General features: G+C 40.0%; 1 protein-coding gene across 1 annotated transcript in view; it reads left to right on the top strand.

Annotated features, from left to right (window-relative positions):
- TDRD1 (tudor domain containing 1) overlaps positions 1–16,083 on the top strand; it is a 53,821-nt gene that overhangs the window by 3,831 nt on the left and 33,907 nt on the right. Inside the window, exons 2-3 of the mRNA XM_025881087.2 lie at positions 3,766–4,087; positions 13,669–13,996. Coding sequence (XP_025736872.1) covers positions 3,766–4,087; positions 13,669–13,996 — 650 coding nt within the window. The remainder of the gene's footprint in view (positions 1–3,765; positions 4,088–13,668; positions 13,997–16,083) is intronic.

Raw genomic sequence — 16,083 nt, 5'->3', positions numbered from 1 at the left:
TACGCTGTCCAGTGATGTTCTTTGGTTTAGGACTTCCTACTCACAACTCATGAGTGAAAGTAGTTAATTCTGTCAAGTTGTCAACGTGAGAGTTTGTAAAGCAAAGCTTGTTCCTGTTCTGTTAAGCTTCTTTGACACTAACTGCTAGGGGGAGAAAATCACTAAAAAAATTCAACATTGTGTCACTTTGTTCCTCTTTCCTTTTCAACAGGAAATGGCACGTCTTTCCTTAAATGAAAATACTGCAGTGAAACACACTTTGCAGTTAAAGTGTTTTTGACAGTGAAGTAATAAATTGACTTTAAAACAGTCAATCGACCAAACATTCCTAGTGAGATCTATTTTTCCAAGGGGGAAAAAATGTAAGCCTTTTTCACAGCTTATGTTGTTAGTAATAACCTTCACAGTGTTATTTCTGAAGTATATATTAGTTTAAAGCATTTAATTATGTTTCTGGATACCACGATTTTCATTATTAGAGAAAGGAAATACAAATACAAAATCAAAGAAATTAAGTAAAAATTCTGCAATCCTAAATTTGAATTTAGAAATATCAGTATGAACTCATGGTATTATTTTTTTCTTAAAAGTGACCACTGAAAAGGCCTGGAATAACAATCAGCACAATACACACCCCTATCCTCCATCATTTCTAAATATAATTTCCAACAAAAAGTAATTTGGACTCCCCTTGGGAATCAGGGACTGATTCTAAGTCTGGAGCAGGAAAAGTGCAAGAAAGTCTAAGATATGTGTATCAGAAAGCAAAGAAGAAAAATAATAGGAGTTGTGTCAAAGACGCAGGAGACAATTCAAAAGTGTGCCCACTGGTCAAAGGACAATTTAACATTAAAAATAATAACAACAGCATTTGAGACTCTTCTAGTATGTCAAAAATTAATGTGTGTTGATTTTTTTAAAACATCACCAGTCACCTTTGGAAGATGCCAAAGAATCATCACAGTCTGAAAACTGGTAAAAGAATCAAGCATCCTAACTTTCCTGTTAACAAACTGAATCTCAAATAGTCAATGTGCGAAAGTTCTTTATAGAATTCCAGATAATAAATGCAAAAAACAGTATCAGCAGTTCGCAAACCCTAATGAAATAATGGATCTAGGTAACAATCATCGGTGAATCTAGAATCCTTAGACAAAAAGCCAGTGGAAAACTTTATAATGGGTAGATGGGGCTGACATAACTTGAACCTGCTAGATCAATTTTAGTATCCTCCAAAGAGAAACAACTAGATATTGTCTTCTAATGTGATGCTATAGAGGCACACAATACCACCTGTGAAGTATACTTGCCAGAGGGGATATGCTCACAACTGAACTTAAGAAAAACTGCCATTACTTCAATTTAAAATTATAAGAAAAGGATTAAAAGGAAATATCTTTTTAAAATACATCACTAAATACAAATATAGGATCTTGTTTGGAGCCTGATTTGAACATACCAATTATTAAAAATCATTTGAGACTCTCTGGATATTTTAAACACTAATTTTATGATATTAAGAAGTTGTTAAGAAAATGTTAAATTGTTAATTGTTAAGTTTTGGTGCTGCTTTTAAAAGTTATTATCTTTTAAAGATAAATATGTATAGATAACAAGATATAATATCCCCAAAAGTAAAAGTGATAAAAAAAATCCCCCAAATAAATAAAAACAAAAACAACCCCACATTGAGAGCTCCCAATGACCAAAACTGGAAAAATTTGAGCAAGGAAGTGAGGTAGTGTTGGATTATAACCCAAAGTATAAAATAAACATGAGTTCATAATAATACATATACAGTATATATGATCAAATATATTAATAAATGGAGAAGAGACAAATCTCCTATGTAAACAAATTTGAAATAATTTCGGTATCTGGCCCTTAAGGAGGGGGAGCATAACTTCTCTTTCTTAGGTGTAGACTGTGTATAATAACTTTCTTCCAAAGTGTATAATATGCAAAGGGAGGGAAAACAAGAGTCGCTTTAGAAACCTGAAGAACACTAGTCAGGTGGTAGTGTCTCGAGCATGTTATAAAGGTGTGTACACAAGTTGTGTCTTTCTGCAATGTCCGCTTTATTCAATCATAAAGTAAGGTTAATACAATTGAAAGCAGGTTCAGGATCCTAAACTCAATGACATTTCACTATGCATTTAATTTGGCTTCATACACATCACACAAAGTACAATACAAACTTATGCAACAAACAAGATACAATAAGGGTAAGAACTTAATGAATCAGTGACACCTGGGTGGCTCAGTCGTTAAGTGTCTGCCTTTGGCTCAGGTCATGATCCCAGGGTCCTGGGATCAAGCCCCACATTGGGCTCCCTGCTCAGCGGGAAGCCTGCTTCTCCCTCTCCCACTCCCCCTGCTTGTGTTCCCTCTCTCGCTGTGTGTCTGTCAAATAAATAAATAAAATTTTTAAAAAAAGAATTTAATGACTCAAACCAAGTCAGTCTGAGCACAGTTATGATGAGGACTTGGTCAGGTCTAGGCCAGCTCTAGGCACTTACTGATATGTTCAAAAGTGGAGGATCTCTCTTATGTTCAGAGATCAATCAGGCACAGTCCACAGCAGTTGCCTTTTAATGTGGTCAGATGAGGAAGGGTCAGTGTCTAGAGAGTCTGGCAGTTTGCTGTAGAAATCCTCTTTTTACAAGAGTTTAATCAGTCTTGTGCCTTTGCAGGCCTCTTTTGGCTCTAGTGATTATCAGCTCCTAGCTCTTCTAGGCCTTATGGTTTATAGTCCTTAGTACTCCCAGTCTATACTGGTTTTGGTGATATTTGGTCTTAGCTGCAATATCCTTGGCTTCTTTTCTGATTATATCACTACTTGACACGAGTGACACCGTCCTGCTCCCTACAGGTGGAAAATGTCAACTGTCATGAGTCATTTTCACAGGATGTACACTTGATATGGTGCTATATAAATGGCACTTTACCTCTATAGCCTTCCTTCCCAAAACCCTTAACTCCAGTCTTATCATGAGAAAAACAAACTCCAACAGTGGGGCATCTTATAAAATGCCTGACTAGTACTCCTGGAATCTATCAAGATCACCAAAACAGGGAAAGTCTGAAAAACTGCCACAGCCAAGAAAAGCCTAAGAAGACATGACAACTAAATGTAATAATGTGGTATCCTGAATGGAATTCTGGCTCAGAGAAAGGACAATAGGTAAAAACTGCGGAAATCTAAATAAACTCTGCACTTTCAGTAATATATCAATATTGGTTCCTTAATTGTAGTTAATGTATCCTACTAATGTAATATGAATAATAGAGGAAACTGGGTATGGTTAATCTGGGAAACTCTGTAGTATCTTCTCAATTCCCAATTTTTATCTAAAACTTCTAAAAAAAAAAAACCTATTACAAAGAAAAAAAGATTCAAGTCAGAATTTGCTTCCAAACAATGGGAGAAGTGTGTGGGGGGGACAGATGCAGACAAGACTGACAGTGAATTGACAATGTTGAAACTAGTTTTAAAAACAGGGGGGGGGTACCATTTTTTCCCGAATTTGTCTGAAAGGTCCCCAGGCCCCTCCAAAAAAAGGTTCACAAATATTTGAGAGGCACCAACATATAACCAGGTGTGCTTAGTCAGCGAAAAAGTGATCACCTGTGTTTACTTTTCAGGCAGAGGTAGCGGATTAATTTGAAAAACCCTGTGAGACTTTAAGTGGTAAATGCGACCTAAGTGACCATTACCGAGACACGGTCTGCGTCTTTGAGCTCGAACTCCGTCCGAGTTTGCAGGGCCACATTTCTAGAAGCAGCTGGAGTAACTATATTGTCCCAGCGGAGAAACTTTGCGAGCCTGGAACCCTGGGGCACAGCGCCGCCCCCCGCCCCGAGGCACAGCGCGGCTTCCCCCGCGCGCCGAGGGTGTGCGTGGGCGTCGCAGGGCGCACGTGGGAGCGGACTGCGCAGGCGCCACGTTGGCGCAGGGCTAGCCACTGGAGGTGAGGTGAACGCGGAGAGCGAGTTTGGGAGGCGAGGCTGCCGGGCACGGGCGGACGCCACCACGGCCAGCCTTCAGAGACGGGTCGGGGTCAGCGACCCTTTTGGCTCCTACCAGGTCAGGGTTCCCAGGCGCGTGGCAGGGAGCGAAAGGGACTCTGTGAGGGCTGCGGGGTTTCGGTCGTTGGGGACCGGACGTTGGGCGCTGGACGTTGAGGTCGGGCGTTGAGGTCGGGCGTTGAGCGGGCACCAGGGGCCTGGAAGTGGAGAGGGGATGGAAGGGTTGGAGGAGCCCTTGGCGCCTTGGCTGGGGAAGGGCAGGTCTAGGGTTGAAGGTTGTGGTGGGGGAGGGGCAAGAGACGTGAGAATTGAGCCCCTGGGGAAAAGGGAGCCCTGTAGTAGGTATGGAAAATGGTACCTCCAGACACGACTCTCCAAGATGTGAAGTCCGCTGGCATCCCGATAGAGGAGCTCTTTGGTCTCTGAAAGAATCTAGTTTGTGGATTCAGTCAGTGCTTTTGTTTAACTCAAAGCTTCAGTGCGAACAACACTAACACAGAAGAGACTTTCCCCCTACTTCCAACCTTCTGTAGGAAAGGTGGATGCACCACGGCTTTGGCTAGGTACGGGTAAACCAGCACTGGTTCACGTTGCATGTGTTTGTAGCGTGTTTGCTATGTGCCAATGCATTTCTTGGCACTTGGGTCCCTGCTATAAATACGTTGGCCCTGTTGGCCTCTAGAGAATGAGAAGATGCTTCTAGTTCCCTTGTTGAGCCCTCAGGGTATTGAATGGGAAGTGGCATGGCCTAGGAATTGGACCTGGATTTTCAGCTCTGCTGTGTAAGGGCCCTCGCCCTGGGGGGGTTGGCAAGTTACTTCACCTGCTCCTGTCTGCCTTACTTACCTGGAGGAATAAAGGAAATAAGAATGCTTTAATTCTCAGATTATTTCAGTATGCAAAGTGGTTACACATGAAAGGAAGACATTCTTTGCGGTATAAAAGTAAAGTTTAATAGCTGCCTCCAAAGAACTTAGTAAGCACCGGTCACTGTGCTAAGTAGTTTACATACATTCTGGAATTTAATCATCACAGTTAAGAGTTATGAGGAAGTTACTAAGATAGGCCACATTTTACAGAAACTGAATCCAAGAAAGATGAAGTGATTTTGCCTGAGATAGCATAGCTAAATGAGGAAGATGAGACTCTGCTCAGATTTGGGTCTGACCCACTTTAAAGCTCATGTTCTGCTGAACCATTGAGTTCCATAGCTTTAAAACTGAATGTTTCCTTGGGTGTTGAGTTTGATAAGTTCTTTATAGATTTTTGGATTCTAGCCCTTTAGCTGATAAAGCACTTGCAAATATCTTTTCCCATTCTGTCGGTTGTCTTTTGGTTTTGTCAACTGTTTCCTTTGCTGTGCAAAAGCTTTTTATCTTGAAGAAGTCCCAATAGTTCATTTTTGCCCTTCCCTTGCCTTTGGCGATGTTTCTAGGAAGAAGTTGCTGCGGCTGAGGTCGAAGAGGTTGCTGCCTGTGTTCTCCTCTAGGATTTTGATAGATTCCTGTCTCACATTTAGGTCTTTAATCCATTTTGAGTTTATTTTTGTGTGTGGTGTAAGAAAATGGTCCAGTTTCATTCTGCATGTGGCTATCCAATTTTCCCAACACCATTTGAAGACACTGTCTTTTTTCCATCGGATATTCTTTCCTCCTTTGTTAAAAATTAGTCGACCAGATAGCTGAGGTCCATTTCTGGGTTTTCTGTTCTGTTCCATTGATTGATGTGTCTGTTTTTGTGCCGGTACCATACTGTTTTGATGATTAAAGCTTTTTGATAGAGCTTGAAGTCTGGGATTCTGATGCCTCCAGCTTCGGTTTTCTTTCTCAACATTCCTTTGGTTCTTCCGGGTCTTTTCTGGTTCCATACAAATTTTAGGAGTATTTGTTCCAGTTCTGTGAAAAATGTTGATGGTATTTTGATAGGGATTGCAATGAATGTATAGATTGCTCTGGGTAGCATAGACATTTTAACAATATTTGTTTTTCCAATCCATGAGCATGGAACATTTTTCCATTTCTTTGTGTCTTCCTCAGTTTCTTTCATGAATATTCTATAGTTTTCAGAGTACAGGTCCTTTACCTCTTTGGTTTGCAGCAATGTCCACAATAGCCAAACTATGGAAAGAGTCCGGATGTCCATCGACAGATGAATGGATAAAGAAAATGTATATGTATGCAATGGACTGTTACTCAGCCATCAAAAAAATCTTGCCATTTGCAATGATGTGGATGGAACTAGAGGGTATTATGCTAAGCGAAATAAGTCAAGCAGAGAAAGACAATTATATGATTTCCCTCGTGTGGAATGTAAGAAACAAAACAGGAACATAGGGAAAGGGAGGGAAAAAGAATACAAAATCAGAGAGGGAGACAAACCATAAGAGACTCTTAACCATAGGAAACAAACTGAGGGTTCCTGGAGGGGAGGAGGTTAGAGGGATAGGGTAACTGGGTGATGGGCATTAAGGAGGGCACGTGATATAATGAGCACTGGGTGTTATATACAACTAATGAATCACTAAATTCTATCTCTGAAACTAATAATACACTATATGTTAATTGAATTTAAATAAAATTAAAAATAAACAACAACCCCAGAAAACTGAATTGTTTCCTTTGAGTAGCCATTCTTTCTGAATGCGTGTGGTTACCAGGAAAACAAAAGCAAACATTAGAGAAGAAAAAGAAAATTATAGCTATGTATCTGCTGCAAGTACTTTTGGTATTAAAGGAATTAACTCACTGTGATAAGAATTAATTTTACTCTAGCTTCTATTCTTCTGAGAAGGAAGGAGAGGGCTTACAGTCACTGGTTGCAGGTGTATTGTGGGATGCTCTTGGCCAGATGGTGGAGGGGCAACAGGATTCCAAGAGAGTGCAAGAAAGGGTTTGCCCCTTTGGGAGCTTCACATTTTATTGGTGTCAGATCAGGAAGCACAGAACAAAAGAACAATACAAAGCCAAGGCCTTCTGTTTTCCTGTAGAACTATACGGGGAGTGGGAGAGGGAGAAGCAGGCTCCCCACCAAGCAGGGAGCCCCGATGCGGGGCTTGATCTCAGAACCCTGGGATCATGACCCGAGCCAATGGCAGACGCCCAATGACTGAGCCACCCAGGCGCTCCTATAAATACATTTTTATTCATCACCAGTAGCATGTAAAATCATAGTAGATTTTATATAGGGGAAACTGCTTGTTTTAGAACTGGGTAAGATTAGCCCATGAGGTATCATGACCCTTGCAGTGGTGTCGGTAACATACCCGTACCTGTATTCCAGAAGTCAGCCGCCCAAGGTTGGGAAGCACAGCATTATGGAATAGTGTCTGCCCACTCCAGATTCAGATATGCCCAGTGGTTGACACAGGATGCAGCTGAGTAGGGATAATTGCAGTTTTCTTACAGGTGTTTTTTAACGTTGAAATACATGTTAGAATTCATAGGACTGTAAGTCAAAAGAAAAGCAATCTTTATATGATAAACACATTTTTTAAAAAAGTTAAATTCCAAAAGATGTTAGGTAGCTGCAAGTTTTATGTGTACTCACAGTAGTCGTGGTTGCTACTCCAAAAGCTAGTGTGTAATTTTAAGTAGTTAGTTTTCAAACTAAGGGGTAGTATGATGATTCTGCTGACCGGCTGTTGGCTCTCATCTTTAGTCCTGTGCTCAGTTAGGAGAAGGATGTCTATGTGAGGGTTTCTGATGAACTAGAGAAAAGTCCAGACTTGTGAGGACTGTGGAAGGTGTTACATCAGCTGGTGAAGGACCTGGAGGAAAGTGGCTATGGTAGACATCTCAGGTATTTGAAAGGTTATGGAAACAGCAACAGGAGTCAGTCAGTTGGGAAGTGAACCATTTTATAAAGAAGAATGCAATACAGTTGGCTGTCCAAAATTATTTTTTTTAAAGATTTTATTTATTAGAATGAGAGAGAGCACGAGAGGGAAGAGGGTCAGAGGGAGAAGCAAACTCCCCGCCGAGCAGGGAGCCCGATGTGGGACTCAATCCCGGGACTCCAGGATCATGATCCGAGCCGAAGGCAGTCGCCCAACCAACTGAGCCACCCAGGCGCCCTGGCTGTCCAAAATTAAAGAAGTTAGAAGCTTCTAGTTATAGAACAGGTCTACACGTCTATTTGCCCTGGGCGTTGTAATGAAAATTCCTGAATAGGGTGAGGTAAGTGAGGTGTCTTTCTAACCTACATATTCCACTCTAGGTGGAGCTCCTTTTAAGCTTAAATCCTTTTTATTTGCTGCTTAAACTTCTAAGACTGTTGTTTTTTCTGAAGTCAAATTTATTTACTAATTTTTGGACTTGGAAGAGTGGATGTAAGACTTGAAGTTTTGCTATTAAATTTCAGAAAACCTCATAACGTGATGTAATTCTCCATTTAAGATTGCCACATGTAATTTCAGACAGTGAATTTCATTTTCACTGTCAATTGTCCTGAAAACAGTGCAATAGTGCATTTTAAGTATATTGTCATAGAAATCTTTTGAATGCCTCATTGTACAAAACATCATGGTAGGTGCTATGAGAAATCAGGGTATTTTTTTTGTTAATGTTTCTAATAAAACCTGGTTTCTGCACTCAAGGTACTTAAAATAATCCAGAACACAGACATAACTGTCTATAGCTAACTGTGCTACAGGATAGAAAGGAGCTAATTGTGGATTGACTGTCAGCCCTACCAAATAAGGACAAAGGAAAGGCTATTTCAGGAGTTAGCTGTTGTGTATTGGGGGTCCCACTGGTGTCTTGAGAAGAGGACTATATCCTAGTTTTGTGGTTTAAATATTGATCCTTTACTTGATTTAGAATTAACACACTTGAGGAAAAGTAGGCCTAATTTAAATGCAATATTAATATTTTAATCTTTAAAATGCTTTTTTCTATTAAAGTAACTCATTTTTAAACATAATTTGAGGGGCACCTGGGTTGGTTAAGCGTCTGCCTTCTGCTCATGTCATGATCTCAGGGTCCTGGGATTGAGCCCCGCATCTGCTCCCTGCTCAGCGGGAGCCTGCTTCTCCCTCTCCTTCTCCCTCTCCCCCTGCTTGTACACTCTCGCGTGCGTGCTCTCTGTCAAATAAATAAAATCTTTAAAAAAACAACATAATTTGAAAACGAAAAAGAGTGTAAAAATTGCTTTTGTCAACCTACTTCCCCATAACACTTTTAAAATTTAATGTATTTCATTGATCTTGCTTACATGGAAGGGTTATTTTTTTTGCAGTTATTATACAGTGTTTCTGATTTTCATTTGCTATTCTTACTATGTTTTACGATGTTTTTGAAAACTAGGATTCTAAATGGTAGTGTTAATATTCTGTCTAGTAGAGGTATCACAGTTAACTTTTTTGTCCAATTTTTTTTCACTATTTTAAATAGGCTTTTTTGATGTTCAGGATTATTATTTGAGAGGGGAGAGAAGGAGTGGGTGGAGGGACAGAGGGACAGGCAGAGAATCTTAAGCAGGCTTCGTGCCCAGCATGGAGCTGACACATGGCTTGATCTCACAACACTGAGATCATTGACCTGAGCCGCAGTCAAGAGTTGGACGCTTAACTGACGGAGCCACTCAGGCACCCCAATGTTTAGGATTATTTTAATGGGATGATTTCTAGGTATAGGGTTACTGGGTGCATGGCTAGAACACTTTTAAGAATACATGTATACCTGGAGTGCCTGGGTGGCACAGTTGGTTAAGTGTCCAACTATTGGTTGCAGCTCAGGTCATGAGATCAAGCCCTTTGTCAAACTCCCTGCTCAGCATGGAATCTACTTGAGATTCTCTCTCTCTAAAATAAATATATATATATTTTAAAGATTTTATTTATTTGAGAGAGAGAATGAGATAGCATGAGAGGGGAGAGGGTCAGAGGGAGAAGCAGACTCCCTGCTGAGCAGGGAGCCGGATGCGGGACCCCATCCCGGGACTCCATCCTGGGACTCCAGGATCACAACCTGAGCCGAAGGTGGTCGCTTAACCAACTGAGCCACCCAGGCGCCCTAAAATAAATATATATTGAAGGAAAAGAAAAAGAATACATACATATACCTTAAGAATATATATATTTGTAGGGGCGCCTGGGTGGCTCAGTCGTTAAGCATCTGCCTTCAGCTCAGGTCATGATCCCTGAGTCCTGGGATCAAGCCCGGCATCGGGCTCCCTGCTCAGTAGGAAGCCTGCTTCTCCCTCTCCCACTCCCCCTGCTTGTGTTCCCTCTCTCGCTGTCTCTCTGTTGAAAAATAAAATCTTTAAAAAATACATATTTATAGACATACATGCAGGTGTGTATATGTATATTCAAATTGTCTCCCCATAAGAACATACTAATTTATATTCCATGCAATGAGTGTCCATTTTATTTTATTTTCCAAAGATTTTATCTTAATTTTTTTTTAAGATTTTATTTGAGAGAGAGCATGAGCAGGGGGGAGGGGCAGAGGAAGAGGGAGAAGCAGGCTCCCTCAGCAGGGAGCCAGACCTGGGGCTGGATCTCAGGACCCTGGGATCATGACCTGAGCTGAAGGTAGATGTTTAACCGGCTGAGCCACCCAGGTTCCCCTTATCTATTTTTATGAGAGAGAGAGAGAGAGAGAGAGCACGTTCGCGTAAGCGCCTGTTCCTGTGAGTGGGTGGAGGGAGAGGGAGAGAGAGAGAATCTCAGGCACTCTGCACTGAGGACAGACCCCAGTGCAGGGCTCAGTCTCACAAACCTGAGATCATGACCAGAGCTGAAATCAAGTTTGTCGCTTAACCGACTTTGCCACCCAGAGGCCCAATAGTGTCCTTTTTAATCACACCCACACTGGGCAGAAAATAATACATAATTATTTAATTTTATTTTTTTTTATTACAAATGAAGCTGAAGGTTTTCCCCCTTATGTTTATCAACTGATCTTCATCTTTTATGCATTCTGTTCATGCCTTTTGCTCACATTTTATTGGTATCTGTGTCAATTGGGCGGCAAATAACAGAAAACTCCTGGGTTTATTTGATGCCACAGTGAGTCTATGCATAGGAAGATCAGGGCTGGTGTTCCGACTCAAGGATACCGCCAGAGATATCAGATGCTTTCCTTTTTCCACTCTACCATCCTTAGGGTGTGCTCTCTTCCTTTTTGCTTATTGCTTCCTGATTACGTTACAGGAAGAAAGGGGTGAAGGATCCTGCAGCCAAATCTCTTCCTGTTCATTGGGAAAGGACAGAGAGCTTTCTGAGAAATTCTCAGAAGAATAGTGATGGCCAGTATTGTCTCTAACTCAAGCTGGCAAATCAGAGGTAGAAGATGGCCTTTGGGTCAGTTACATTGTCTGCTACAGTATCTGAATGTTTTTACTGTTTATCCCACATTTTTAAAATTTTGATATAGAATTTTCCATCTTTGTGTTAATCTTTATTTTCTGGCTTCTTTGCTATTTTTGTGATCTTTTGTTTCATATAGTCATGTTTGCTAGTTCCTTTGTGATATTTTACCACTTTTAAGAACAAAAACAAAACCCTTTACCTGCTCATGTGGTTGTTGTAGGCTGATTCTCTGGGAAGCAAAATTTGAGATGGAGATTTGTATACTGTGGTGAATGTGTTTTTGCATGGCTTTAGTGTTTTTGGAGTTAGTTGAGGTGGCTTTTCTAGTCCATTATGCCCAGTGTTGGAAAAATGAATGCTCTTGATTGTATTGGTCCTTACTGGATCAAATTTATCGTGGTACTAAAATATCACTTGTTTTCTGTCTGTTGACCAGTATGTAAGGCAGATGTGGCCTTATTGTGGCCTCAATTTCTCCTCCTTTAATCAGTGTTTGTTTTATGGATCTAGGAACATTGTGATTCACTGATTTTTGGCTGATCGCTCTCCTCCAGTGTTTTTCATCCACATAAAAAATTGAGTTCTCTTTTATCGGCTATTAATATTTGTGTTCCATCTTTTTTTTTTGGTTATTTGCATAGCACATCTTTTAGTTCTATTATTTCCAGACTTGCCATATAATTTTGTTTAATGTGTGCCTCTTGTGCATAACACCTAGCTGGATGTTTTTCTCCCTTTTTTCTCTTTTGAGACTAAATCATTGATAATTGGATTACTTAGGTTTCGTTCTGTCATCTTATTTGATGTTTTCCATTGACCGTGCTCGAATCTTTTTTTTTCCTGTTAGACTGAAATTTTTTCTTCTGTAATTTTAAAATTATGCAGTTTTTGTTCTTCTGATAGTTACCCTAATATTTTAATGTGCATTCTTTATATTTCTTACACATTGGAGTTACTCAGTATTCCTAAGCCCACCCAGTTTTCCCTGGAAGTTATTTATTTTCCTTTTGTAACTTCATAGTATTTGTCTCTTACTGCACCCAACATTCTCCTCACTGGATCTGATCCTTGTGTGTTGGGGGGGGGGGGATGTTGCTTACTGCCACACGTGTGCTTTCCCTGGCAGCTGCAGGATCTCCCATCGTAACTGCCCATCTGCAGCCTTCAATTAGGGATCTTCCCAGGATCTGGCCTATAGAGTTTCCCTCTTCGAGTGTGCCTGTGTATTTCCTTCTTTTTTTTTTTATTTCAGTATCTTTTCTGTATTGTCATGGATTAGGGTAGGCCTAATTTAAAGCAAAAAATGATATGGAACTTTTAGGACACCAGGAGGGAGGATGTTTCTGCTATTTCTTTATCTTCCCTTTAAAACAATGTTAAACAATATTTAGATACTACCCATACCAGTTTAGCATTCTGTGGCTTTCCCCCCCCCCCCAGCAGTTTTGACGTAGGCAGTTTTACCTGTGGTCAGCAGACAAAGATGTAGGTCACAACCTCAGAAAGAAAAGTTGTCCACTTTTATTACTTCCCTTCGGCAGGACACTTAGTATTCTTTAAGAGTAATAGCAAAACAACAAGCTAGCATAAAGTCTGGATAGAGTTTTCTGAGAGGCACTTTGTAACAATACATGTACCTTATTTTGAGAGAAGAGTGTATGCAGTTAAGTCCTTAAAAGCAGTAGGTACAAGTTACAATTTATGGAAGCTCAGCTGGAGATTATCAAAGCAGAGGACTTGGGAAAAACAGAGCAAACAGAGGTCAACTGAGGCAAACCATTAAGTATGACTGGGAGGGAAGGACTTTGCGAGGCCAATGAGGAGGAAGAGAGGACATTGCGAGCTGGGTTCAGCATATTCAAGAGCCTAGTGTCTAAAGTAGGAGCAGGTAGAGGGATTCTGAGGGCTAGAAAGGTAGGTGATGACCTGATTAAGACAATACCCTCTATTGTATTTCACCATTAAGTTGCATGCTCTGAGTTGGAAATATTTCTTTTTAAAACATGAAAGTCCTTTTTTTATTCCTGTTGTTTCAAAAGCTTTGTAAAGTAAAAAATGGTGTCGCATTCTGAGATTACTCTTTTGATGTCTCTTGAGTTAGCCTTTTGTCTGTGGTTGAATTGTGTGAAACTTGGGAGTTTGTACTTAAGGATAGAGAATCTTTCTGTTTCTTGTGCCTTTAGGCCAGGCTGTGATATCACGGTTACCTCTGCTTTGGAATTATTCATGAGCATTACTTGTTACATAAAAAGAAATCATCTGGGCCTGCAATGCTTCTACTTTTGTAATTAAAAATTGCCTTTTAAATACACTTCTTCCCATAGACTTCTGTGAATGTTAAATTGCCACGTCATATGATGTCAAGAAATAATTTGGAGGCATCTACTTGTAAAATGACAGAGCCATTTAATTTTGAAAAAAATGAAAACAAGCTTCCACCACGTGATTCTTTAAGAAATCCTGGAGCACATGCTAACCACCCTAATTTCCGGTTGAAAAGCCCAGAGAATGGAAATAAAAAGAACAATTTTTTGCTGTGTGAGCAAACCAAACAGTATTTGGCTAGTCAGGAAGACAATTCAATATCTTCAAACCCTAACAGCATCAATGGAGAGGTGGTTGGATCCAAAGGAGACAGGAAGACGTCAACAGGTGAGTGAAAACTACAAGCTTACTACTTCTTGATTCTGGTGGTTTCTTTGGCTTATCACAGGTGTATAATCACACACCCATGTACTATTAACAGAACAACTAAATAGCTACCTTATAATATTTGCATTTAAAGATTTAGAAGCAAAAGCCAGGTGCCAAATAGCTTCATCACAAAAAAGATTCTAGAGGAGAGAAGGTCTACAAATGAGCTTTTCCTCCCACAATGGGAGACCTGTACTAGGAATGTAGAAAGGACATCTCTGCCTTTTTAAAGATTGGCATATTAAAAAATACCATGCAAATTGTATGCTTACAAAGATATAATAAGATATTAAATTGTTTCATTAGATTTTTAAAAATGTTCCTTTAGTCCTAATTCCAAAAACCTGGTTTTGAATGGGGAGGAGGGGAGGCCTGGTGAGTGTATATCAGATATGATGTTTTAATGTTATGGTGATGTAGTTCTGGTGCATGGCCTTTGGACCTCTGGGGTTTCCCAAGAGGTCAAAACTATTTTCCCGATAATACTAAAATATCATTGCCTTTTTTTGTTGTGCTGACTTTACACTGATGGTGCAAAAGCAAAGGTGAGTAAACCAATAATGCCTCGTTAGCTCCTACCTGCCTGGGCTAGTGGTCATTGGGTTTTTTCATTGCTGTGAACTTGTGGTTAAGACAAAGCCAGAACCTTACTGAGTGAGGGCTGTCCTTGACAAAGCACTAAGAATTACTACTAAATCTTGACACCTGTGTACAGATATTTTTAGTATTTTGTGTAAGAAAATAGGAATTACCCCTAACTTCTGTTTCATAGGGAAGTATGAAAAGTGTGTGTGTGATTGAGTTGTAAGCTGTATGTATGGAAATTTTTTCTTGGAACATCATTTTTACTTGAAAAGAACAAATTCTCGTTACTCAGATTTAGGTATCTAGCATTCATTTTCTCAAAAATGAACAAAGTGAGCCTGTCACTTCAAGGAAAACACCTGACAGTATTTTGTTGCTAATGATAAAATTTAAGCTTTTGAGCAAAAATGAGAATTTCAGGAAACCCATATCTGCCACTCTGTGTGACAGCTTCTCAATACCTAGACTTTTCCAGTGAGATGCGTGGTGATACTAACACACATGATTTTTAAAATACTGTGTAATGAAATCTGTCCACATTTGGAAGATCTGCATAACTCAGAGTTTTTCAGTCTTATCCAAATGACCAATGCATGATGTTGCACAGTCATGCATGGGTAAAAATCTACTCAAAGTGCAAGATAAATCAATGGATTCCAATGTCACATTATGAAAAAGTTTTAGATTCCACATTGCAACTACCCCTCAAACTACGACCTGAGTTTTGGCATGATGTTAAAGGAAAATACCCATAATTATCTGAGAAGGCTGTTAAATACTAGTTTTTGCAACCACATATCTGTGAGAGGCCAGATTTTCTTCATATGCTTCAATGAAAGCAACACAAGGGGATTGGCTGCAAAAGCAGGTATGTGAATCCAACTACCATGAGTTAAACCAAACATTACAAAAATGTAAAACAGTGTTACTCTTCTCACAATTTTTTTTTTTTTTTTGCTTTGGAAAATGTAGTTGCTTTAAAAACAAAAATCATGTTAACGTAGTGCATTTATTTTTAAATAAAAGTTTAAAATTTCTAATTTTAATTTCTTTTTAACAGTTTTTTACGGGGAGGAGGGGCAGAGGGAGAGGGGGAGAGAGAATTTTAAGCAGGCTCCATATCCAGCACAGAGTCCCACGCAGGCTCTATCCCAGGACCCTGAGATCATGACCTGAGCCAAAATCAAGAGTCGGATGCTTAACCAACTGAGCCACCAGGTGCCCCTACATTTTTTAAGTAATCTCCATGCTCAATGTGGGGCTTGAACTCATGACCCCGAGATCAAGAATCACATGCTCTACTGACTGAGCCAGCCAGGCGCCCCTTAATTTTTAATATTGGTAAATATTGACAGACATAGGCCATATAAACAAAATCTCTTTGAGATTCTCAATAATTTCTAAGTGTGTAAATGAGTCCAGGTTCAAAAAAATCTGAGAATTGCTGCCTCAGTGAATGG

This window comes from Callorhinus ursinus, unplaced genomic scaffold (genome assembly GCF_003265705.2).
Source record: "Callorhinus ursinus isolate GAN/ISIS: 27379988/994484 unplaced genomic scaffold, GSC_fseal_2.0 scaffold20, whole genome shotgun sequence".
Classification (NCBI taxonomy): domain Eukaryota; kingdom Metazoa; phylum Chordata; class Mammalia; order Carnivora; family Otariidae; genus Callorhinus; species Callorhinus ursinus.
This window is presented reverse-complemented; position numbering and strand designations above follow the sequence as displayed.